The 26,977-nt window shown below is 46.5% G+C and overlaps 1 protein-coding gene across 3 annotated transcripts in view; it reads right to left on the reverse strand.

The window, feature by feature from the left end:
• Window positions 1–2,118: 2,118 nt before the first annotated feature.
• CFAP206 (cilia and flagella associated protein 206) overlaps window positions 2,119–26,977 on the reverse strand; it is a 357,566-nt gene continuing 332,707 nt past the window's right edge. For all 3 annotated transcript variants that reach the window (XM_069235563.1, XM_069235562.1, XM_069235560.1), the window contains exons 12-13: window positions 14,972–15,112; window positions 2,119–2,454 (exon numbers count right to left, since the gene is read on the reverse strand). In XM_069235563.1, the coding sequence (XP_069091664.1) occupies window positions 2,227–2,454; window positions 14,972–15,112 (369 nt within the window). In that variant the 3' untranslated portion in view covers window positions 2,119–2,226. The remainder of the gene's footprint in view (window positions 2,455–14,971; window positions 15,113–26,977) is intronic.

Below are 26,977 nucleotides of genomic sequence, written 5' to 3' on the forward strand. Positions count from 1 at the left end.
TGCAGGTACTCTGTAATAGAGTACCTGCTTGTTTCTGAGAAGTGCCGGTACTCTCCAATTAAAAGTATTACGTTTTTCTTGAGATATGCCGGTACTCTCCCTCTCAAAATAAAAAAGTGGCGGTACTCAGTACCGGAGAGTACCGGCCCATTTAAAGCACTGGTCTCACCTTGTGAATAACTGGTACAGCATCCTTTTTCAGTCTAATGTGATGTTCAAACTGCTTAATAAAACCAATTTTATTTGAAAGACTTCCGGAAATTCTTTAAAAATAGAATTTGCCTCACTTTCTTGTGGATTTTCAATATAGGAAATGTGTTTGGATGCTATTCTAATTGGCTTGGATGCTCCAGGTACTAATATTAACCCAAGTTTGGCCAAATCTTGCCAAACAAGAAGATTACGACATAATTTTTTGTTGTAGTTTTTTGACCTAAACAAATGACTTCATCCACAAAGTAACCAAGCATCTGGATTTCTTGTTCCCCAAAAGCTTTTGGATTGATATCTGGCGTATGCAATTTCTTATTGTGCCCCCATTTGTCAAAAAATAAAACATCAGAGATAATGGTAATGGGAGCACCAGAATCTGCCATCATAGGAACTAACACATTTCCCACAAGAACATCACATAACGGGCCTTTAACTTTGCATTCATTTATAGTTATATTTAGTAAAAAAAATCGAAAACTCATTCTCTAAGTCCTTAGTATCATTATTCACATCAACATCAACATTATTAATTCTTAATTGACTCTTTTGCCCTTTACAAACACCTTGAAAATGTCCTACTTTCTTACACTTGTTACACCGTTTACCAATGGCAGGACAGAAAGCATTGTTTCCAAGATGTGACTTCGAACCACACCGAAAACAAAACAATTGAGTTTTTCTCTGTTGAAAATTTTGTTTCTTTTTTTTATTTTTATTAAAGTCTTAACTCGAAATCCGCTTAAAAAAAAACCCATAAAATGGCTTCCAAGACGTGTCATTTAAATCTTTGTGTATTTATATGTTTACTCACGACAATTTGACTAATCCAAAATGGTCTCCGCAGTGCAATAAACGTAAGCGACGTGCATCCATGCGCGCTTACTGGAACAAGTTGCCTGACCTTGTAAAAGATGGCCGCCAAAAACGTGTCGACGTAGAGTGTAGACAACGTATAAACGTGCCTGGCCTTAACGCCGGTTGTGCCTGACCTTGCTGACGTCACTTGTCCAGGCAAACACTCCGATGTATTGTAGTTAAAGTAAGCTGGATCGGTCCGCAGGCATCTGGCTGCGCGTCCACACTCCAAGCCTTGCTTCAGGAAAGGACATCTGGCAATCCAATACTGCAGCAGGGAATCGATCCGGCAACCCAACCAGCATTAGAAAATCTGCCGGTGGTAAACGTGAACTGATGGGCTCTTATACGTTTTGTCCTTCGTCGCCAAAATATTAAGTAAGAATTCTCACACCAAATTGTATCTTAATAGATATATTTACTGTCGAAGAAGAAAAGAACCCACCAGACCAGGGCGAGGTTACACAAATCCATGACACAGGACCGGATTTAGAGCTGGTGGTGCCCTGTGCGATGATCTTTTTTGTCGTCCCTGCCCCCCAAGAATTCCTGCTAGGATTCCCTCACTACCACCTGGCAAAAGTGCCTTTCATCTCTTCCCTTTCTCAAATACATTTAATTTGTTTTAGAGTGTTGGTAAAGGCTGGCTTTACTAATCCACTCAGCTATCCACATAAACTACATATCTGTTCTTTGCAGGAGGCATATTAATTAACCCTGTACGTGCTTCAAAAGTGCCATCAGACAAAACTCTGATCTCTCTGTCTAGCAGGAACATAAATCATAAGAGTTATTGTGGCCTTTTTTTGATGCCTGAAAGCTGGAGGCACAAAGAACTCTGCAGAAGGTGCTTGTAAATCGTAATGTATTGCTACACATAGCGTCCACCCCTCCCCTGAGGTCAATGCCTGACTCCAGGTCAGCGCCCAGTGCGGTAGCTCCGGCGGCATAGCCCTACAGCCGGCCCTGACATGACATATTGAATTTGGAAAACACTTAAAATTCACGTAAAGTGGAAATACATAGAATGTTAAAAAACATGCTGAATACTTTTTGCGAAAATCTTTTTATTCTGACGTGGAACGTAAAAAATACAGATTAAAAACTATTAAATACTATAAATCATTTTTTTCTGCACGGCTTAACAGAATTTGCTCTTTAAGATTCATCTACAGGCCGAGTTAAATTAACTTTGACCATTTTCGTGTTTTTTTCTCCACCGCGGAGGCCTGCCAGGTAGACTCGTGGCTTTGGTACGTTGGTTGAGTTGTCGCGTTTAGTCTGAGTGGCCCCGTCCTTTGGTAGGTACACTTGGGTTGCATTGTCTCTTCTCATGTGGCTGGCAATAGTCTGCATGGAGTGGGTAACTTTCTGGCGTAAATTAGCCTACAGATTAAATAAAAACATTTAAATACTGTACATAAAAATGCACTGATGAAAAAAAGTAAACATGACAGCGAAACAAATATTGCCTCAGAAGGACACAGCAAGTTTTTTCTTGCCAGGATCTATGCAGTGGCGGCAGGCAATTTTAGGAGGGGGGGGTGGGCAGGCGGTAAGCACACACACTCATTCATTCACACACGCACGCACATCCATTCACAACACTCATCAACATTCAAACATACACGCACACATCAAACATTCATTTAAAAAAAGACACACACACACTTACCTTCAGCTCGGAGGTCCCAGGAGGGTTGGGACTGCTGCCTTCCCTCATTGGCTGACCCAGTGAGGGAAGGCTGCAGTCCCAACTTCGTCACAGAGTGGGATGGGGTCAGTGAGACTGCTGATCCCACCCCACTCTGTGACGAGGTGTCCCTGATTGACACTCCCCCTGGGTGCCTCAGGGCTTAAACCTGAAGCGTCCAGGTCAGAGTCAATGGGTGACGCTTCCCTCATCACCGAGGGGGAGGGCCTTGAGGCATCTTTGCTGAGCCGAGGAGGTCACACCCATAGGAGCTGTGACCTCTTCAGCCCAGCAAAGTTCAGCTCAGGCAGCCAGGAGTATGCGCAAATCGCGCATGTCTCGCTCACAGCTGCCTGAGCTAAACATGAAGATTGTCTGTCAGCCTGACCTTTGTTCAGCCTGACAGGCACTATTTATGAGGGGCAAAAGGTGGGGGGGCAGGGCCCCTCTGCCCTAAAGGATGGGCCGTGCCTGGATCTATGAGCTATTCCTTTAGCTGAGGCTAGGTGTCCAAATTCCAAGAGCAAGTTGTCCAGTTTCTTAAGGGAGCCAGGTCTCATGGTGCACCTACCACCCCCCCTCTAAATCTACAATTGTGATCAGCCATTTTTGAGACATGGGCTCCTAAAGTTTGGTGCCTTGGGTGACCTTCATTGGAGGGCAGCCTGTTCCGAGCACAGTAGAGCCCTCTGTTGCGAAACGGTACACCTACTAGACTTTTTGAGTTTTATTATACCTGGGGAGGATGTGTGCTGGACCACACTAATAAACTTCTCTACTTGCCCTTGTTTTGAAGAGAGCACTTTTTTTGGATCATCTCACTTTGGAAACCACTTGGATCGATTCCTTGTCTCCCACTGACCTGTATCTAGCGCCACTATCACTGACCACCAGAACCGAATTGCATCCTATTAAGAAGCTTTGTCTTTAACATACAGGTTAGACACCCCAAAGCCAAAATTCTCTGCACTAGGAATTCTGGTTTATTTTGGCTGGTGGTTTTGAATTTAAAACTGGGCTTTGGGTGAAACAATTCAAGTCCAATTTTAGTCCTGAATTCAAATAGGGATGATGCGTAGAAAACAGATAGAGTTCAAAGCCTTTTAGTGACACACAATGTGTTTCATGTCCTGAATATCTCTAATGGTTTGTTGACACTCACCAGACGGAAGCACAGATGGGACTGTATAGGTGGGTGTCACTTCAAAATACTTTTTAAATTTGAGATGGCATACAAATTTGAATAAATCAAAAAGAATTTTTGCAAAATTAGGCACTAGGGTTGGACAAAAATGTAGTGCCTAATTACTAGTATGGCGGTCCTAAAACCACTGTACTCGCAGTGGCAGTCTGACTGCCGCAATTGTGGCAGTCAGACCACCAGATTACGATGCTGGCGGTCGGACCACCAGGAGACCACCACCACCAACAGGATCATGGATCTGCATGGGTTAATGGTGGTGTAAGTCGTGGTCAAGCACGGCGGTGCTGATGCTGGCACAGCCGTGCTAATCACATCTTGCCTTCCTGCCAACCTTTTCATGGCGGGGTCACCGCTATGAAAAGGCTGGCGAAAAGGCAGGAATAGCGTCACAGGGGGGCACCTGTACTGCCCATGACCGTGTTGTAGGCAGTCCAGGGGCACCCCTGCCAGCACACCTGGAAAACGCACTGTCTGCCATGGCAGACAGTGCGCATTCATGGTATGCTGCCGGCACCGACAGGGTGGCAGCACTGGCCTCAACTCTCGGGGAAAGCTGATGCCAATGCTGCCACACTGTTGGTGCCAGCCAGCCTGCCGGGGAAGTCATAATACTGCGGTGGGGAGGCTGTCAGCTTGGCGGCTGCCTCCCCACTGCCATATTGGCGATCATATGGTCGGACTGCCAAAGTCCTAATTAGGCCCTTTGTCACCTTTGTAATACATTGATCTGACGCTCGGATAGTTACAAATCAGATAACATCACAACTGATACATTGTCAAAGTTAATTTGTGAATTATTAGTTAGTCAGCTCAAAATTCGAAATAGCATCCAGTTCCACTGATTGCGGGATACTGATCTTGTTACTATTCCTTCCCTTATTTTTGCCGCTGTTCCTGCCTCATCTTGTTTTTTGGTGTTTGTGCTTTGTTTGTTGTAATTTTGTCTTGTTTCTTTCCTGTACCTCTCCATTTCCACTAAAACAGATGAGGAGATGGTTACCCCAGAGGACGTGCCTGATTTATATTGTTTCAACTACCTTTGTATCCCTGTCACCGTTGGATTTAGGAAGTGTGTTGATATTGTCTAAAGGCAGAGGAAAGGACGAGACAAAATTACAACTAAGAAAACACAGACACCAAAAAGTAAGAAGAGGCAGGAACAGCGGCAAAAATAAGGGAAGGAATGGTAACAAGTTCGGTTTCCTGCCATCAGAGAAAATGAAGGCTATTTCGAATTCTGAGCTGACTATTAATATTTCACTAATTAACTTTGACAAGGTTTTGATTGTGACATTATGTGATTTGGAACTGTCCGAGCATCAGATCACTGTATTACAAAAGGGACTAACTTTTTGTCCAATATAAATGCCCAATTTTGCACAAATTCACATTGATTTGTTCAAGTTTCTCTCAAACTGAAAAGCATTTTGAAGAGAAACTCACTTAGACAGCCCAATCTGTGCTTCCGCCTGGTGAGTGCCAACAAACCATTAAAGATATATAGAAAAAGGAAACTCAGTGTGTGTCAATAAAAGGATTTCAACTCCATCTGTTTCTAAGCATCCCCACTATTTGGATACAGGACTGAAATCGGACTTAAATGTTGAGTGCGTATGCTATCTTTTGTAAAAATAAGTTTCAATGATTCCCGTCGGGGACCAATGATTTTCATGCCTTGGGTAGTAGGGCTGACATACCGACAAGCACCATATGGATTATATCTATTGTGATTTACTATACCCCCTATTATTGTTACTTAAGCTATTGGAGGTGTGATAATTATACCATTACTACCTGTCCATATATTTTTTATTCTTTGGGTGAAATAATTCCATGTAGCCTAAGCTCGAACCCACTGAGTTGCCCCACCTTCTAAAAAGCACTGCAGACAAACTAGTACAAAGAGTAGACACATTGTATCATACATGATACATTGTACTATTCTGTGAGTTATTTTGTGTCATTAAATGGGATCTGCAAACAAAGCCATAATAAAAGAACTGAGTCTCATAATCCTGTGCGTGTTGCAGAATGAATACCTCAATGACTGTCTCCAGCCGACAAGGGTTGCAAGTGGCCAGTGAGGGACAGCCAGGGGGGAGATGCCAGAAAGGGGATGGCCACAAGCATCTAGAAATGAACTAGGACCACAAAGGCCTAGAAGCTCTGGGTACTGAAACCTCTGCAAGCCAGAGCGGTTGAGAGTATCAATGGATGGAGAGATGCATGTAAGGAAATCTGCTCCGCCTGGAACCTTTACCAGTGTGAGAGGGTGTTTTGACTCATTTTTATGGGTGAGCGCAAAGGGCTACGTCCCATGCTGTAATTTCTCTTTGGGCTTCTAACCACGCCCATGTCACGTCAGTCACTTTCGGTGGTTTGTGGGCTTGCCGTTTAAAATCTGCTTGCTTTCATTTGTGAAAGGCATGCATCCGTCATGTCTTTTCCGGTGTTTAGCCCACCTACACAGAACCGGTAAACTACTGAAACCATTTGAGGCTCGATGTTTTCAGCATGGTTTCCGGACTACTTTAACTTTTTATTTTCCACACAGCGCGATTGCTCTGGGGTTTACATAGCGCAATTGTGCTCGGTTTTTCCGTTTTCAATTTCAGCGAGATTGCGCTGCATTTTACATAGCACAATTGCGCTGTGGTTTTTTTTCTTGTAAATTTGTGTGGCAAGAAAAGTCAGTTTAGGAGTTTACAACGCTAATAGCTCTAACTCAAGCAAATGTGAGACCCATTGCATTGCAGATGCTTGTTATAAGCAGTAATCCCGTGTTCTAGTCAATGCCAATCACCTTTGTTTCAAAGTTTAGACTTAGATTGTCAATGGTCCCCCACAATTACAACATTTGCTACATTTAAGCTGAAATGTTGGGCTAATCTCTTGGCACTTGTGTATTTTATGTTTTACTTTTCTGAGTGACAGTGGTCTCAGTGAGGCCAAAGTACCAATTTCTACAGAGGTATTTTTTTAATTATCCCCTTACTTATAAGGAAGTTATCTGATGGAAGAAATGGGCACTGTGATGGAAAATCGCCCTAAGGCACGGGAATAACTGCAAATCTCTATGAAGGACCAAGTAACTACATTATGTGCTATCTACCTGTTAATTTCTGTTAGTGCTATGTTAGGTCTACCTTAAAAAAGTGGATTACAAAAGTCTTTCAGAAGAAGAGTGGGCCTGACTGACATCGGCTTTTCAGAAGAGTGGGCCTGACAAAGCTCTAATGGTAGTGTGCCACAGCAGTGTGAATCCTCGAAGAGAAAGCCTTTCCATCTTGAGAGTCAGGTTTGGAGCAGTTGATGCCCATGAGTTCTAGATCTTTGCTTTTAAGGCTCACAGAAGGTGTTAAGGATGGATTCTTGCTGTGAGACTGCTGGGTGCCAGGTTGTTCGATAGCTTATCCATAAGCAACCTAGTTTAAAATGATTCACTCCAGGGGCGTGGCTATGGGCGTCAAGATGGCGGTCGCACTCTGAGAGTGCTCTGGACCCCTCCGTCATCCGCCCGAACGTACTGCCTTCCTGGGTCCTGTTCCCCTGCTTTATGGACTGCCGAGAGTGCCCTGGTGGCGGCGGCCCCCGATGAGCCGTGAGCTGGGGTGCCCGGGGGGCGCGCGGTGCTGAGAACGGACCCGGCGCGCGCGACACCTGGAACGGGCCGCCCGGCTCATGGTGCTGAGGCGTTGGCTCCCGGCCGGCACGTCCCTGCGGAGGTGAGCGGGGACTGCCGGAGCTGAGTGCTGGGGTCGCGCGCCGGTGCGGCCGGAGACCTGCGTGGCCGCCCACCGCTCGCCATACAGCTGCGACCGGACCTGGAGGACTCTGGGGTCGGCCGGCCCATGTCCGCTTGAGGCTCTCGGGCAGGCCTCCCCCCGGGGCCTGGCTGCTTCCCCTGGGGCAGAGCTGAAGTGGAGGCCACGAGGACGCCTCGAAGCCCGGGGGGCCAAGGCTTAACTCCTGTGGAAGTCGGAAAGGGGTGCGGGAGCCGTGGGATTCACCCCCCTCTCCCCATCGGGAACTTGATCGAGGTGGGCCCAGTGGCTGAAACCAAGCCTGGGCCTGTGTGAGGTGACTGAAACAGGGAGATGTGAGTGGTCTGGCCGGCCTGCTGTTGAACTTGGCGGTGACCGAGCGGGACCTACCATGTGGCGACGATCTGGGGCGACATCATCGTGCTGGATGGGCCATTGGGGGCCCCGAGCCCCTGCCACGCGGCCTGGAAGAGCGGAAGCAATTCTGTCCCGACAAGAGGAAAGGAAGATGGGGGACCAATCCTGGAGCCTGTGGTGAGCGCCATCCCCAAGACCGCGGAAGGACACCAGGGCACCAAAAGGCCATGGACGACCGGCGACTAGCAACCGCTGAGCCAGAACAGCATTGGGTTCACCTGGTAGGTGGCTATAGTCCCCAGAAAAACAGCCAAAAGAGCATTCCCCGGTCTACTGATTCGACGGGAGAGGCGTCCCCCCACTGAACAGGCCTGGAAACCCGCTGTGACTGAGGGGTAGAGACCCTGTCGGCCCCCGGACCCGTGATGTCCCACCCCACGACTGCGTCCTGCGCCCCAACACCTCTGGCTGACCGCACACCTCCGAAGTCTGGCGGGCCCGGGGTTGCCTCTGTGGGGGTTATTGGGAGGCCCTTGACGTGGCCGACCCCAGTCCACACGGACGGACATCACTTAATTTGCCCTCGCCTGCCCCAAAGGAAAGATGGGAAAAGACAGAGCCTCAAGACAGACACAGCCCTCCCAACAGAGGATTGATCAATTTACTAGACCGACGGTTCCTCGGAACGGAGGTGACACTTCGTCCAATGACCCTGCCCCAGACGAGGTCAATGCTATCCTTCAAGCAATCCAAACATCACAACGGGCAGTGGAAACCAAAATTGGACAGGTGAGGGAAGATATGGGCCTCATGAGACAAGATCTTAGAAATGTGGTGGGCCGAATCACGGAAGTGGAGAGCCGTGTTTCCCAGACGGAGGACGACTTGGCCGACTTCAGAACCAAGGTGGCCCAACTACAAACTCAAACTGGTGAACTACACCTGTTCCCGGCGCAACAATCTACGCTTCGTTGGCATTCCGGAAGGAGCAGAGGACAACAAAGCCCCTGAGTTTCTGGAAAGTTGATTAAGTCCTGGATACCAGAACACACCCTCTCACCATGGTTTGCGATTGAACGTGCGCACAGGGCCCTGGCCCGCAGCCTCTGCCGGGTGGGACTCGGAGATCCATGATCGCACGCTTTTTCAACTTTAAAGACCGAGACGCCATCCTTAGAGAAGCCAGGCGCTCCCCCGACCTCCTTTGGGATAGCCACAAAATTTAGATTTTTCCCGACTACACCCGAGATGTCCAGGCCAGGTGTCGTTCGTATGAACAGGTTAAACAAAAGCTAAGAGCAATGCAGCTCTCCTACATGCTCCTCTTTCCCGCTCGCCTAAAGGTCATCCTGCCGGCAAACATTTTTTTTTTGAATGACCTGAGGAGGCGTGGGAATGGCTCACAGAGGAAAGTACTGAGACCCGAAGAGGTCCCGCCGGCTCATCCGGGGGGGCTCTGGAGGGAGGACCCAGTCCCCGAATGGACACGCGAAGAGGTCGAAAACGCACGAGGTCCAGACGCGGGAGGCAGAGGAATATTGGCGCACTGGCGGAAGAAGACACTCAGCTTAATCTGAATTCCCTGGCGATCGAGGGGGGCAGGGACTCTTCGGGGCCCCGGGCACCGAAAGGGGAAGCGAGAGAAGATCGCCTGAGCCAGTCCCCTGCACTTGGTTAATTTGGCCTTAAACATAATGGTCTCCGGCGCACTGGGGGAGACCGACTACAATGGGTACTGACCTGATCAGGTGGAACAGGACCACATACACGTTAATATAACATAACATGTTCCAATACCGTTTTAGGGTAGGAGTTCATTAGTTGATTGCAAATGATCCGGCATGAAGGAGGGGTCCATCACTCCATTTAGTGACAGTCCATATGACTGTGACACCCCGGTTGGGTTTTTGGGCGACAGATGCTTCCAGGGTGGAAGTATGGGGTGGGGGGAGGTTGAGGGGCACAGAGTTTTCATTAGGGTTTAGTAAGGTTGTTTTGGTAAGTTTCCTTAGTTGCACCTACACCTGTCATAATGATCCTCTTCACTTAGAACATTCGTCTTCGGGTCCCCAAGCGGGCTCACAACATTTCACCACACGGACACTATGCACGTAGCTCCCTCATTGATGCAGATTCTTTCATGGAATGTGAACGGTCTCTTGGACAAAATTAAGAGATCCGCAGTGTTCAGCACCCTCCGCAGATATGCCCCTTTAGTGGTCCTGCTACAGGAGACCCACCTAACTTGGCACTAAATGCCCCAGGTTGGCACAGGGGGCTTTGACAAGGTTTTCCATGCAGCATTCGCAAGAGGCTCTAGGGGAGTAGCTATTCTATTCCACCGCTCACTACCCATAGTGGTTACCGCCACGCAATCAGATCCACAAGGTAGGTTTGTAACGGTGACCGGCAAGTTACATGGTTCACCGTTTAATCTTGTGTGTGTTTATGCACCTCCAGCTGGCTTTGACACCTTTTTACTTGCCCTCCGTCAGGTACTGACAGACCTCCCCCAGGGCATCACATTAATTGGGGGGGGACTTCAATTCCGTCCTGGATCCAAAACTCGATGTGTCTGGGCCTATATCCGCCACTCGCTCTGGAAGGGAGTCGAGCATGAATGGGTGGGCTGCAGGTCTGGGCCTATGTGAAGTATGGAGGACCTGGCACCCCAGGTTGAGACAGTATACGCACACCTCGGCTGCCCACCACTCACAGGCCAGGATCGATCTCGTATTTATGCCCACACTAGATATTTCTAGGGTCACCGGCGCGGAGATATTACCTTGCGGTGTCTCAGACCACTCACCAATACGAATCCGGTTGGATGGCGTTGACCCGACCCAGCGCCCAGCGTGGCGCATGAATGCGTGGTACCTACAAGACAATGAGTATACCCTCGAGATAAGGGACCATTTTACCCAATATTTTGAGCAGAACTTAGGGTCTGTGAAGTCCCCAGGCACGATATGGGCGGCGTGTAAGGCTACACTTAGAGGCTGCGCTAAACACTGTGTGTGCGCCTGGGAACGCGCGCGCAATTCACAGGTGGCGGATCTCGAAGCCAAGGCATTAGACCTTGAGCGAGTGGAGACCTCCTCCGCCTCAGCGTCAGTCTTGAGGCGCCTTACCATGGTTAGAGAGGAAATAAAACATTTGGTACTAGAATCCGCGAAACATGCCTGGAGAGCATCAGCAGCTCGCGTATACGGCTGGGGAGACAAGAATGGCAAACTCCTGCATTGGTTAGTCTCGCGCCCACTAGCCGACAGAATTATCCCCGAGGTTGTGGACGAGATGGGCTCACTTGCGAAGACTCCTATCGAAATACGCGAAACTGCCCGGCCCCCGCCCGAAAGGGAGTCCCCCCTTTTGGACTACATTGTCCTCCCTAAGATATCACAAGCGACCAGGGAACACTTAGATGAATCCTTAACACTGGACAAAATTACAGCAGCAATATTCAACCTGTCCTCGGGCAAAACGCCCGGCCTGGACGGCTTCCCATCGGAACTTTACAACAGATGCGGGGACATCCTAGGTCCCCACCTGCTTAATATGTATGACGAAGCTGAGAAAACCGTCTGTTTCCCTGCTGTGATCGACCAAGCCACAATAGTAGTAATCCCGAAGACCCAACCGCCGTCGCGTAACCGTTCGGCATACAGACCCATCTCCCTCCTGAACACCGAGATTAAGGTGCTATCAACCGTGCTCGCGACCAGATTGAAGGAAGCGCTCCCCTCACTAGTGCATCCAGAACAATGTGGATTCATGCCGTCACGTAGTACCAGACACTGCATTAGACGATTGAGCATCGCACTGGCACACCGCAACTTTCTGACTCGGTCCCCTCTGGCCCTTCTCTTACTCGACTTCGAAAAAGCCTTTGATACTGTGGACTGGTCCTTCCTGGAGCAAGTCCTAGGAAATAATGGAATCGGACCCAAATTCCGCGGCCTTATCAGGCTACTCTACTCCAATCCAACCGCACGTATTCAAGTGAATGGAGTAGCCTCCGAACCATTTCCCATCCATCGTGGTACTCTGCAGGGATGCCCACTGTCCCCGCTGCTGTTTGCCCTTGCAATTGAACCATTGGCAAAGCTGTTGAGGGAGGACCCTCTGTTAGAGGGCTGGTCGTGGCCTATGGGCCCAGAAGACCAGGTAGCTTTGTACGCGGACGACGTCCTCATCTACTTTTCTAACCCGGCCACGAGTGGCCCACGAATCTTACAACTTCTAGATCTTTTCTCTCAAGCCTCTGGTCTGACTTTAAATCCGAGCTAATCCCTACTGGTCCCTTTACACCCTTCCAGAGACTGTGTCGACTGGCAACAAAATATCCCGATCCGTTGAAACAGTTTTAAATATTTGGGTGTCCATATAGCCATGCTACCTGAACTAGCATGGGAACTAAATATTACCCCACTCATTAAGAACACTAAGAAAGATCTCATACGCTGGCGGAGCCTACCCCTCAATCTACTGGGCAGAATAACACTATATAAAATGATGATACTCCCCAGATTTCTATACCAATTACAGAACTTCCCACTCCCGATCCCCCGGAAATGGTTCAAAGAAGTGGAGGTGGCAGCGCGCCAATTTTTTTGGCACGGCTCCCGCCCCAAACTATCCTTCACCACATGTCAAAGAGATGTCCATGACGGGGGGCTGGGGATGTCAAATATTTACTTTTATTATTTGGCTACGCACTTGCTAGTAGTTAATGATTGGCTGGCTGGAGGATGGACAGACCCAACGTACAGACTAGAACTCCAAGTAATGGGCTATAATGGGATTTTTAACGCACTATATGGGGGCTCGATCCTGCAGAATATCCCAGATGTGACTAGAGTGATTCTTACAGGGTGGCGAGCGGCCCAGAAGATATCGGGTTGGTGGAATCGCCTCACTCAACAGACCCCTCTTTGGCAGGGGAAGTGGCTGGGGGAAGTCTCCGCATTGGAAGGTTTCAGGAAATGGGACAACATTGGGATATCCACCCTCGGGGACATCTGGGGTGGGTCACACATGCGATCCTTTGAGGAGCTCCAGGCAACTTACTCACTGAACAATACCCAATTCCACAAATACCTACAACTCAGACACGCTCTCCTAACACACATACGACCAGGGGACAATATTCCTGAGCACAGCCCACTGGAAGCGAGGGTCCTGATGGGAAGACTGGGTAAAGGGGGAATCTCCCAGATATATCGCTCCATCCTCACTAACACATCCCCCTCCCTCGAGCGACTCCGTCAAAAATGGGAGGGGTGGGTTGGCCCCATAGATGATACAAACTGGAGGGAAGTCTTAATGGTCCCTCGGACAGCGGCCATAACCTCTCGATTCCAATTGCTACAAACCCTTTTCCTGCACGCAGCATACCTCACCCCCAAAAGACTCTTCCAGGCAGGTCTCCGACCCACAGCCAGTTGTCCTCGCTGCTCACATCCAGAAGCTGACTTCTTTCACATGGTCTGGACCTGCCCAACTATAGAGCTATACTGGAGAACGATTGTAGGGGAAATCTCAGAGGTCTTACAAACAGCTGTGGAGGTGTCCCCGGTACCGATCTTGCTAGGGGCCACGGGGGAGACAGGGATGAACAGAGCAGACCGAACCTTTTTTGGAGTGGTGTGCCTGGTAGCAAAAAGAGACATTATGACGGAGTGGAAATCTGAAAGGGCACCGGCCCTCTCCAAATGGAGGCGAGGCGTAGACTGGTGTGCACAATGCGAAAAACTAGTGTACGAGGTGAGGGGATGCCCTAACAAGTACAATAGAGTGTGGGGGAAATGGGAGAACATACTGGGCAACTAACCTGTCTACGACAGTTGAACTTACTGAAAAACACCACATTCCTGAAGAAAAACTTATGGAAGGGGGGGGAAAGACTGTTCAAAGATATAACCTTATGTGTTAAGGGAACCGTGCCTTAGTTATACTATCATTCAGAAAATCTCTCTCAATCATTGCAACACTGAGGACTACTGACTCCGTTCTCTGAGTGTGTATACACAGTGTTTGCATATCCTGTGGGGACCGACAGGACGAAAGATGTATTCAGGTTAATGGTGCCATGTTATTTACGTTTGTATTTGTATTTGTGTTTTTCTTTTTCGTTCTCCCTAAAATCAATAAAAATTCTTTATAATAAAATTATTCACTCCTTCACTGGAAGCAAGCGCAATGACCTTCTGACTGAGGTCATGAGATCTTCTTGGCAATCCCACACACTGCATCCTCTAAAATCTGTGCACTAAGTACAATGGGAAGCCAGCATATTAAGTGGTGCAGTAGTCGAGTTTGGAGCTGATGGCTGCCCAAACCAATAATGCCTTCGAGTGGTAGAAAAGAGAGAAAGAATTTGTCTTGGGATATTCTAGCAAAATGTGACAGATATCCTGTCTGGTGTATTGCACGTGCCATAGGCTATAATCTACTTGCAATAGGGCAAACAAGACATCTTCCATATGTGTGACAGAGTAACCCATCTGCCAAACTTTAAATAAGTCCCTTGACTTTTGGGTGGTATATAGGAGAGAAAGAAGAGCCTTAGCTTATTTGGGTGTTGGAAATAGCCAACCACACCACCAATTTTTGCACAAGGAACCATAGTGCAATTATCATAGTACACTTTGCTTTGATTAAGAAAACAAAAGGATATTAAGTATGTTCAAAGGTGATGGGACTACAAGAAAGCCTTAAGTGACACAGCACTATCCAGGCACAAAGAGATTTGATGGACGTTTCAACACAGCAGATTGATTGTAAAAATTCTTGATGACGATGTACTAACGCAAAAGAGCAAATACTCATTTTAATTTTCTTATTGGAAACAGGTTAATTAAAACAACAGCGATTGAAACAAACCAGTTTTATGGCTTTTCTTCTCAGTTCCCACTCGTTCCACTCATACGTCTTCACAATGTTCGACTCCATGAAGTGGGTATCTGTCTGTGTCCCGCTATCACACTTAGAAATTGGCTTCAAAAACTTCTCACCAGCTTTGGTCTAGAAGAAACCATTCATTATACATATGTTACTTATACTGAAACACTTTAACAAGTTTCACCAATTTGTATGGACAGGACAATGAGAACTATAGTAAAACAAATGAAACTACTGCTGAACTGGATTGGATGTGGGATGAGTTTGTAGTCAATTAAACTACTCTGGAGTAGTATACAGTGTCACCTACACAATATTGGATATATAATTAACTAAGAGTGTGTTACCCTCCTCTACCTCTTCTTGCCATGGCCTGTCTGCCTTAAGGGCATGAAAGATAAGGAAACCAGGCACCAACAAACCTGTAAGTGATAACGTGCAGGAATGACTCTTTGCAGTGTCCTACATTGATGTGAACATGTTGTGGAATGTGGCTACTGGAGAGGTCAGTGGGCTCCTACTCACGGCATCTCCAGCGATTCGGCGGTCTCGAGTTTGACGCTGACAATGCAGACCTACCCTTCCATCTGTCAGAGGTGCCAATAAATTGTGCGTTCGTAACATCTGTTATTTAGAGACAACGGGATTGTGCTTTTAAAGCGATATATAACAAGTTGTTCTTATTGGCGTCAGAACTGACTTCTGTTAAACTGCTCAGAAGATGGGGATGTTATGCTTGGCTAAGGAAGCTGTCAAGGTGTATTACTTATCTGTAATTCTTTATACCACAGCTCAGCTTTCCAGTTAGCTGTCACCATCAAATATTTCTTAACCTGGGCAGTGGAAGACCAAAATTCAGACCAGGGAAAAGTGTCACTAAAATACTCTTGGTACTTTCGTAGGCTCTTTACTGGCATGAGGAAACGTTTATTACCACCGATAGCTTCTAACACCTGTGAGTATGTAAATTGTGCCATAGATGCAAGTTCCTTGAATGAAGTTTCCTCGTTCCTTCCTGTGCAACTTAAATCAATGCTAGAATATTTAACCTAGACTGACATTATAATTAGGGTGACCAGATTTTGAGGAGCAAAAACCGGAACAGGTCAGACATAAAAGAAGGACTAACGACTTTACTCTCACTTTTATATCTGGCCTGTCACGTTTTTTTGGCGTAGCTTTGTGAATGTGTGCCTCTACATGTGTGTGTTTACACATATATATACATATATATATATATATGTATATATATATACATACATATATATATATATATATATATACATATATATATATATATATATATATGGAAAATGTCACTTAACCAGTGTACATCTGTTCGTGGCATGAGACGCTGCAGATTCACATGCTGTGCATTATCCTGCCATCTAGTGTTGGGCTCGGAGTGTTACAAGTTGTTTTTCTTCGAAGAAGTCTTTTCGAGTCACGAGATCGAGGGACTCCTCCCTTTCAGCTCCATTGCGCATGGGCGTCAACTCCATCTTAGATTGTTTTCCCCGCAGAGGGTGAGGTAGGAGTTGTGTATCTAGTAAAAGTGCCCATGCAATGGAGTGAGTATGTATGGACATAATGTGTATAAAAAATAGTATATATTTACAAATTTACAAATGTACAAGTTTCATAAACTTATAACGGCTACAGGCTCCCGGGGAGGCAGAAGGGCGCATGTGAATCTGCAGCGTCTCATGCCACGAACAGATGTACACTGGGTAAGTGACATATTCCGTTCGATGTCATGTGTAGCTGCAGATACACATGCTGTGCATAGACTAGTAAGCAGTTATCTCCCCAAAAGCTGTGGCTTAGCCTGTAGGAGTTGAAGTTGTCTGAAATAATGTTCGTAATACAGCCTGTCCTACTGTGGCTTGTTGTGTTGTTAACACATCTACTCAGTAATGTTTTGTGAATGTATGAGGCGTAGACAATGTGGCTGCCTTACAGATTTCTGTCATAGGTATATTTCCTAGAAAGGCCATTGTGGCGCCTTTCTTCCTAGTGGAGTGCGCCTTTGGCGTAATAGGCAGATCTCTTATTGCTTTAATATAGCATTTCTGAATACATTTCACTATCCATCTGGCAATGCCTTGTTTGGATACTGGATTTCCTGCATGAGGTTTTTGGAAGGCTACAAACAATTGTTTTGTCTTGCGAAATTGTTTTGTTCTATCAATGTAATACATTAGTGCTCTTTTGATGTCTAATGTATGTAAGACTCTTTCGGCTACTGAGTCTGGTTGTGGAAAAAAGACTGGGAGTTCCACTGTTTGGTTTAGGTGGAACAGTGATATAACTTTTGGTAAGAACTTTGGATTTGTACGGAGAACCACTTTATGTTTATGTATTTGTATAAAGGGTTCTTGTATAGTGAATGCTTGTATTTAGCTTACTCTTCTAAGAGATGTGATAGCTATTAGGAAGGCTACTTTCCAGGTTAAGTATTGCATGTCACAAGAGTGCATGGGTTCAAATGGTGGACCCATGAGTCGTGTTTATACAATATTGAGGTTTCACGAGGGAACTGGTGGTGTTCTTGGGGGTATGATTATTTTTAAACCCTCCATAAATGCTTTGATGACTGGGATTCTAAAGAGTAATGTTGAATGTGTAATCTGCAGGTAGGCAGATATTGCTGTGAGATGTATTTTGATAGAAGAAAATGCTAGTTTTGATTTTTGTAAGTGTAATAAATAGCCTACAATGTTTTTTGCAGAAGCATGTAGTGGTTGAATTTGATTATTATGGCAGTAATAAACAAATCTTTTCCATTTGTGTGCGTAACAATGTCTTGTAGTAGGTGTTCTAGCTTATTTAATGACCTCCATACATTCTTGTGTAAGGTCTAAATGTCCAAATTCTAAGACATCAGGAGCCAGAGTGCTAGATTGAGCGATGCTGGATTCGGGTGTCTGATCTGTTGTTTGTGTTGAGTTAACAGATCTGGTCTGTTTGGTAGTTTGATATGAGGTACTACCAACAGGTCTAGTAGTGTTGTATACCATGGCTGACGGGCCCAGGTTGGTGCTATTAATATTAGTTTGAGTTTGTTTTGACTCAATTTGTTTATTAGATAAGGAAGGAGTGGGAGAGGGGGAAAAGCGTAAGCAAATATCCCTGACCATAACGCATTGCCCTTGGACTGAGGGTGTGGATACCTGGACGCAAAGTTTTGGCATTTTGCGTTTTCTTTTGTTGCGAATAGGTCTATTTGTGCTGTTCCCCATCTTCAAAAGTAAGTTTGTAGTATCTGGGGATGAATTTCCCATTCGTGTGTTTGTTGGTGATCTTGACTGAGATTGTCGGCTAACTGGTTTTGAATCCCTGGGATGTACTGTGCTGTTAGGCGAATGTGATTGTGAATCGCCCAATGCCAAATCTTTTGTGCTAAGAGACCCAGTTGTGATGAGTGTGTCCCTCCCTGTTTGTTTAGGTAATACATTGTTGTCATGTTGTCTGTTTTGACAAGAATGTGTTTGTGGGCTATTAGCGGTTGAAATGCTTTCAATGCTAGAACACTGCTAACAGCTCTAAATGATTTATACGCAGTTGCCTTTGTTGAACGTCCCAATGTCCCTCTATACTGTGCTGGTTGAGGTGTGCTCCCTATGATGGAGGCATCTGTTGTGATCACGTATTGAGGCACTGGGTCTTGGAATGGCCGCCCTTGGTTTAAATTTATAGGATTCCACCATTGAAGCGAGGAGTGTGTTTGGCGGTCTATCAACACTAGATCTTGAAGTTGACTCTGTGCTTGTGTCCATTGTGTTGCTAGGCATTGTTGTAAGGGACGCATGTGTAGTCTTGCGTTTGGGACAATGGCTATGCATGAAGACATCATGCCTAGGAGTTTCATTACAAACCTCACTTGATAGTGTTGGTTTGGGTGCATGTTTAGTATTACATTTTGGAATGCTTGTACCCTTTGTGGACTTTGAATGGCAATCCCTTTTTGTGTGTTGATTGCTGCTCCTAAGTATTGTTGTATTTGACACGGTTGTAGATGTGATTTTTGGTAGTTTATAGAGAACCCTAGTTTGTGAAGGGTTTCTATGACATATTTTGTGTGTAGAAGACACTGTTGCTGAGTGCTGGTTTTTATTAACCAATCGTCTAAGTAAGGGAATACGTGCATGTGCTGCCTCCTGATGTGAGCAGCTACTACTGCAAGGCATTTTGTGAATACCCTTGGGGCTGTTGTTATGCCGAACGGTAACACTTTGAATTGGTAATGCACGCCTTGGATTACAAACCTCAAGTATTTCCTGTGGGAAGGATGTATTGGTATGTGGAAATAAGCATCTTTGAGATCTAATGTTGACATGTAGTCCTGTTGTTTGAGCAAGGGAATCACGTCTTGAAGTGTCACCATGTGAAAGTGATCTGATTTGATGTAAAGATTTAGGGGGTCATTCTGACCCTGGCCGGCGGCGGAAGCCGGCGGCCTGGCTGGGCCCGCCAGAATACCGCTGCGCGGTCAAAAGACCGCCGCGGTTATTCTGGGTTTCCCGCTGGGCTGGCGGGCGACCGCCAGAAGGCCGCCCGCCAGCCCAGCGGGAAACACCTTTCCATGAGGATGCCGGCTCCGAATGGAGCCGGCGGAGTGGAAGGGGTGCGACGGGTGCAGTTGCACCCGTCGCGATTTTCAGTGTCTGCATGGCAGACACTGAAAATCTTGGTAGGGCCCTGTTACGGGGGCCCCTGCAGTGTCCATGCCATTGGCATGGACACTGCAGGGGCCCCACGTCACCCCATACCGCCATCCTGTGCCTGGCGGCCAAAACCGCCAGGAACAGGATGGCGGTATGGGGGTCGAAATCCCCATGGCAGCGAAGCAAGCTGCGCCGGCATGGAGGATTCCCCAGGGCAGCGGAAAACCGGCGGTACACCGCCGGTTTTCCGTTTCTGACCGCGGCTGTACCGCCGCGGTCAGAATGCCCAAGGGAGCACCGCCAGCCTGTTGGCGGTGCTCCCGCGGTCGTTGGCCCTGGCGGATTTTACCGCCAGGGTCAGCATGACCCCCTTAGTGTTCTGAGGTCTAATATGGGTCTCAGTGTTTTGTCCTTTTTTGGAATTAGGAAATGCAGGGAGTAAACACCTGTTCCTTTTTGATAGTTGGGTACTAGTTCTATTGCTTCTTTTTGTAACAATGCTTGGACTTCTAGTTGTAACAGATCTAAGTGTTGTTTGGACATGTTGTGTGCTCTTGGAGGCACATCTGGTGGCAAATGTAGGAATTCTATGCAATAACCATGTTAGATAATGGCTAGGACCCACGCGTCCGTAGTTATGTGTTCCCAGTTGTGGTAATAATCTGTGAGTCTCCCCCCCCACTGGTGTTGTGTGATGGGGGTTTGTGACGTTGAAGTCACGGTTTAGTTTGTGGGGTTTTTGTGCTCTGGAATTTCCCTCTTGTTTTAGGGAACTGTCCACCTCTATATTGTCCTTGAAAACCTCCTCTCTGATATTGGCCCTGATATGTGGGTCTGACTTGTGAGGTGGAAGGCTCTGTGGTTTGGGCCCGAAACCCCCCTCTAAAGTGCGGCTTCCTAAAAGTGCCTCTGCTCTGTGGGGAGTAGAGCGCGCCCACGGCTTTGGCCGTGTCCGTGTCTTTCTTCAGTTTTTCTATCGCTGTATCCACCTCCGGCCCAAACAATTGTTGTTCGTTGAAAGGCATATTCAGCACAGCCTGCTGGATTTCTGGCTTAAATCCGGAGGTCCGTAGCCACGCGTGTCTCCGAATGGTTACCGCCGTGTTTACTGTCCTGGCCGCTGTGTCTGCTGAGTCCATAGCCGACCTTATATGGTTGTTGGAGATAGTTTGTCCTTCCTCGACAACCTGTTGGGCACGTTTCTGGAACTCTTTGGGAAGGTGTAGAATGAGATGTTGCATTTCATCCCAATGTGCCTTGTCGTATCTTGCCAGTAGAGCTTGAGAATTGGCAATTCGCCATTGATTAGCTGCCTGTGCTGCCACCCTTTTGTCTGCTGCATAGAATTTCCGACTTTCTCTGTCGGGCTGTGGTGCATCTCCAGAAGTTTGTGAGTTTGCCCTTTTCCGGGCTGCTCCTACTACCACCGAATCAGGAGTTAACTGTTGTGTGATGTACACAGGGTCAGTAGGGGAGGCTTATATTTCTTCTCCACCCTAGGCGTGATGGCTCTGCCTTTGACTGGGTCCTGAAACACCTGTTTGGCGTGTTTTAACATGCCTGGCAGCATTGGCAAGCTTTGGTATTGGCTGTGCGTAGATGACAGGGTGTTGAACAAGAAGTCATCTTCTATGGGCTCTGCATGCAATGATACATTATGAAATGTAGCTGCCCTGGAAACCACCTGCATGTAAGCAGTACTGTCCTCAGGTGGTGAAGGTCTTGCCGGGTAGCTTTCAGGACTATTGTCAGAGACCGGTGCATCATACAAATCCCATGCATCCGGGTCATCTTGGCTCATCCCTGTGTGTGTTGGTGACTGCATCATTGGGGGTGTTGCTACTGGGGACAGATGTGGCGACTGTGTTGGCAATTGTTGTGGCGAAAATTGTGGTGGTGTTTTTTCTTTTGCCATTTGCGCTTTTGGCTGCATTTCCGCCTCTTGGAATGCGAGCTTCTGCTTCATCTTTATTGGAGGAAGAGTTCTGATTTTCCCCGTGTCTTTTTGTATATGAAGCCTCCTCTGGGTATGGTCTGGTTCTCCTATGCCCATTTCTTGTTCAAAACTGTGACCTTGCAATTGTGTGGAAAGGCCTTGTTCCTCTGTATAGGAGCTTTGTTTCGGCTCCGAGGCTGCATGTTTCGGCACCAAAATCTTTTCGACAGTCTTTTTTGGCTCTGAGGAAACCTTTTTGACTTTCGGGGTGCCGAACTCTCGGTGCCGAGTCCGTTCGGAGCTGGTATCTCGGTGTGGGTCTGTTCGGAGCCGGTATCTCGACCGGAGTCGGATGTCTTCGGCTGCTGGGAGGCCTTTTTCGGTGCCGATGTTTGGTCACTGTGTTTTCGGGTTAAGCCATGGCCTGTTGGCGGTGGCGTCCCCTTGGCCTTCATTATTTTCGAGTGAGTTTTTGCCGGGGCTGGTTTACTCACCGTTTGCTGCGTCTTCGGCTGCTCACTTTCTGACTCGTCCGAGTCCAAATCTAAAAGGGAGAATCTTTCCTCTTCTTCGACGTCGGTGTGCCCGGCCGGTGTCGACACCATCTGAAGTCTTCGAGCTCTTCGATCCCGCAGTGTTTACTTGGATCGAAATGCCCGACAGGCCTCGCAAGTATCCTCTTTGTGTTCGGGGACAAACACAGATTACAGACCAAGTGTTGGTCTGTATAAGGATACTTTGGGTGGCAGTTGGGGCAGAAGCGGAAGGGGGTCCGGCCCATGAGGTTTGAAGATGGACGTGGTCGGGCCGACCAGGCCCTGCCGAGGAATGGAAGCCCCGAAGGGCCGCCGGAGCTCTTCTTTCTTCGGTGTCGATGTGCTAGCACTAACCCGGTACCGAGCGCAAACAATACCGTCGAATTTTCCAATGGATAACTAACATTTTTTAAACGAAATACGGAGCGAAAAGGAACACGTCCGAACCCGATGGCGGAAAGAAAACAATCTAAGATGGAGTCGACGCTCATGCGCAATGGAGCCAAAAGGGAGGAGTCCCTCGGTCTTGTGACTCGAAAAGACTTCTTCGAAGAAAAACAACTTGTAACACTCCGAGCCCAACACTAGATGGCAGGATAATGCACAGCATGTGTATCTGCAGCTACACATGCCATGGAACATATATATATATATATATATATATATATACACACACACACACACTCACAAGACTACACATATAAAATTAACTATGGCTTGACCTCCCACCCTGCACCCCCAACCCACCCCCAACCCGCCCCCACCCACCTCTCTCTGCTCCCCACTCCCTCTATCTGCTGGGAGCAGACAGGGGACTGTGTTGCCTGACTGTAACAGATGAATTACTTTCAATATTGCATACTTTGTAGGCGTCTTTTAAAGGAGAGCATACCTTGAATTTATACTTCCCTAGATAATCTCACTTTTGTCCCAAAAACCGTGACATTTATGTAATGATCTGACCTTTGTCCCAAAAACCGGGACCTTTGTTTAAAATTAAGAGAAGCGTTGGGACACCGGGACAGTCCTCTAAAAACCGTGACTGTCCGGGGAAATCCAGGACGTCTGATCACCCTAATTATAATGCTAGCCAAATATGAGGCTTTTTTTCCCATTCCAGCGGTATTCATATATTAATGTGCAATACTCGTGGTAGGTATTACAGATTGCCCTAAATAGGTGCCTACCAGGAATCGGCGATATATGCCTGTCCATTTGATCATCCAGGGTGCCTTCAACAGCATGAAACATACAGGCAGGGTCGGCTTTAGGGCAGTGCGGTCGCACTGGGCGCTGACCTGAAAGGGGGCACTGACCTCAGGGGGGCTTTGTGCTTACCAAAAATGTATGATTTCGAAGCACCTGCTGCTGAGTTCCTTGTGCCTCCAGCTTTCAGGCAGCAATAAAAATGTAACAATATCTCTTGTGAGTAATGTTCTTGCTAGAGACAGAGATGGAGTTTTGTATAGTGGCGATTTGGACCACCATAAAGTAGCTTAGAGGGTTAATATGCCTGTTGCAAAGAACTGATCTGTATTATATGTGGATTGCTTAATGGATTGGTAAAGCCAGTCCTTACCAGCACTTTAAAATAAATTAAATGTATGTAATAGAGAGGGCAATCAAGGGATGAGGGGGCACTTTTACTGGGTGGGACCGAGGGAATCTATGGAGGAGGTCAATGGGGGTGGGTTGCCAAAAAAGAATGCCGCACTGGGTGCCGCCAGCGCTAAAGCAGGCCCTGCATGGAGCCAGCTCCTTCGGCATCATGGGGATTGAGCAGTGCAATGAACTGAGCCCAATACTATATGTGCTTCAGGAAGCTGTTGAAAAACAAACTCATTGAACTTGTCTTCGATTGAACCACACATACCACAGGGTTTTGAATGAATAATGGTCTGTTATATCCACATAGACTATCTTCTACTTTTCTGCTTGCACATGGTCACAGTGGACTCAGTTATTGAAGAGGGAAAAGATTTTTCAGGAGGACCAGTGTTGTCTCTCCCAGGTGTATAGGTGACAAGCCCTGCACAGTTCCATTAGTAATCCAGTTACCATAAATTATCAGTCCCCCCATAGCCTATAAAGTCACAGTAGGCACCCTCCGTTTGTGGGTGGCAGAGTGGAGGAAGGGGATACACTTTAGATGCTTTCCCGGTACAGAAGAGCTTCTCCAATGTTCAGTTTACTAAGGAAAAAGTAGAACGCAAACCAGAAAAGCAAACTGGGCAACTATTAGTAAACCTAGTCTCAGCACTCTGCATAGGCCATTAGATCCTAGTACTGGAGAACAGACTTTGTAAACCAAAATTAAAGTCTTTAAATATCTGTATAACTGAGTGAAAATAGAAGAGGAAGAAGCACGTGACATGCCCAATAGATTAAGGACACAACCTTTCTGGAGCTCTCACATTTGTCTATCTAGGATGCACAGCTGTGACACTGGAGATGGTCATTGATGGCAGGATAAAAGACAGAGGGAAAACCCCTGTGTTGGGTAGCCGATGGAAAATTGAGGAGAGTGACCATTTGCATGGTGGGTGATGGAATTTACTGTCTGTTCACATCCATTTATCCACCACCTGGGTTGTGAGATTTTGGGATTCAGAGGTCAACCACAAATCTCTACAGACATCTAGCACAAGGAGTTTAATAGGTTCTCCTCAAAATGGCAGTGGCAATCTCTGTGTAGATCAGGTCTGCCTCTTCTTAAGAGCCAGCAGGTAACACTTTTAGGCAAGAGAACTGCTTTCAGATCTCAGTGCACATGCTTACCCTTATACTTTTCCGACCAAGAATCGTAATGCTGTGACATTGCCCCCCAATGGAATCTCAGAAGAATCAGTAGTGAGAGAGATCTGAATAAATTCTGAGACCAGGTGGAATCATGATATAAAATGTTTGTGTTTGTTCCTTTCCTTCATCTCTTGCTGACTGTTTTTCCTAGTAAAACAAGTAATCAAATTTAATTTCTCTCATTCTCAGACAAGTATAAAGGGTTATATGGGTGAGGTAACCATGAGATTAAGAGTTTTCTCAAGCCACACTGCTGAAATATTTTGCTGAGCTTGGAATACAATCATCACACCTCGTATGCACGGCAGCGTTTGGCCGGAGAGCAGAAGAAGTGGAAGACAGGCTCGATGCTGGAGAGGGGCTGCTTTAGTTAGAGATGTGAAAATAGTGTTCCTTCACTCATGTAAAAAAGTAGATAAAGACCTTACTACAGTACCATAGACACCACCACAATCTGAACATTTAGAAAGTCCCAGGATACGTTTCATTGAGACAGAAAAGAAGGGGTTTGTATGACAATGCTGACACAATTAAAAACGTCAATGTGCTTCAGAGGAACGTTCCATATTAGCATGAAACGTTTCTGTATTTATGTATTTGTGTTTTTAATACAGCTCAAAAGTCGTATTTCAAAGCAGCATGGTATTGCTACCGAAGTACACTGTGGAGGCAGTTTCACAGGATTCAGCTAGAGAAAGATGGAAAACTTTGAAGGACTGTTTTTCCAGGCATTAGGGGACCTCTTTGCACGATAGGTTCTGAAATAGAGGTATAATATGTTTGCTTCTGCCCCCCTGGGCATGGGAATGGAGAGTGATAAAGGGTGAAGTAAAAAACACAAAAAGATACATTACATGGCAGCTTGAAATCAGCCAGCATGCAAGAAGTTACCTATTTTGTGTTAATTAAGGCTTACATATGATTAGCCTGTTTCGATTATGACCCTTGGTAAAATTAAATGTGTGATGCTCCATGTATATTATAGCTTTCCTGTAGATTTGTTTGTAATTATGAATTTTATGCGTGTGCTTATTCATGCACGTATCTTTTATGGCAATACTTGTGCCGAATAAAGGAAAGTGAACTTGCTTAGGGTTTTCTATTTTCAATTTCTATTCAGTGCAAAGCCTAGTGAGGTTATTCATGGTTTGTCTGTGTTTTCAAATTCAGTGGTTATCAGTATATACATTTTTTTGTGCAACAAAACAGCAAAGCAACAGTGTTCTTCCTTCCCTCTCTTCTTTATTGCCCCTCACTCCTCTTACTGGATCCTTGTACTTGCACTTTCCTGTAACACTGCATTATTTTCTCATTTACCTCTCTGTCTCGTGTTGCAGCAGCCCACTCTCACAACCTGTCAAGAATGAGCATGGCTAGAGATATTCATTATTTGGATCAAGCTCCTACAGCACTAAAAAAAAAACATAAATGTTTCTAAATTAACAAATACGTAAATGTTCAAGGTCAATAGTTTTGTGATATTTATTACCCGTGGCCTGATTTAGATCTTGGCAGTAACTGTCCTGCTGTCCGTGTGCGCCTTGGTGGTTAGCCCTCCTGATTTAGATGTTAGCAGTCCCATAGGCGAAAGCTAGGCCAAGTTTCTCTGACTCCAAGGATTCCTATCCGTGTCAATGGTGCCAAATTAAATAGTGGCTGATGGCAGGACTCTAGTCACCCTTACCGCAGTGCAAATTTAGATGTGCCTTACTGTCAAGCCATTGTTGGTGGTCCGACCTCCACATGCGAGTTGGCAGACTTAGGGGAAAATGGGGTGAAAACCTACATTTTTACCCTGGATCTACTTCAGTTTTTGACTGGTCATGACTGGACATGACCTTCCATCACTACTGCCACTGGACCATGGACAAAACATGTCTCCCCCGTCGCTGGAACAGAAGGTAGGGAACCCACATTGCCTGTGTACGTTGTGTAGGCACCTCATATGACTACTGCACTCACATACATGTCACTGTAATTTTTTTTAAATTGCTGTGACATGCAAATGTCAGGAACATGATTGGGTCAGATATGGATGGGGACACACTTG

Source organism: Pleurodeles waltl, chromosome 5 (assembly GCF_031143425.1).
Source record: "Pleurodeles waltl isolate 20211129_DDA chromosome 5, aPleWal1.hap1.20221129, whole genome shotgun sequence".
NCBI lineage: Eukaryota > Metazoa > Chordata > Amphibia > Caudata > Salamandridae > Pleurodeles > Pleurodeles waltl.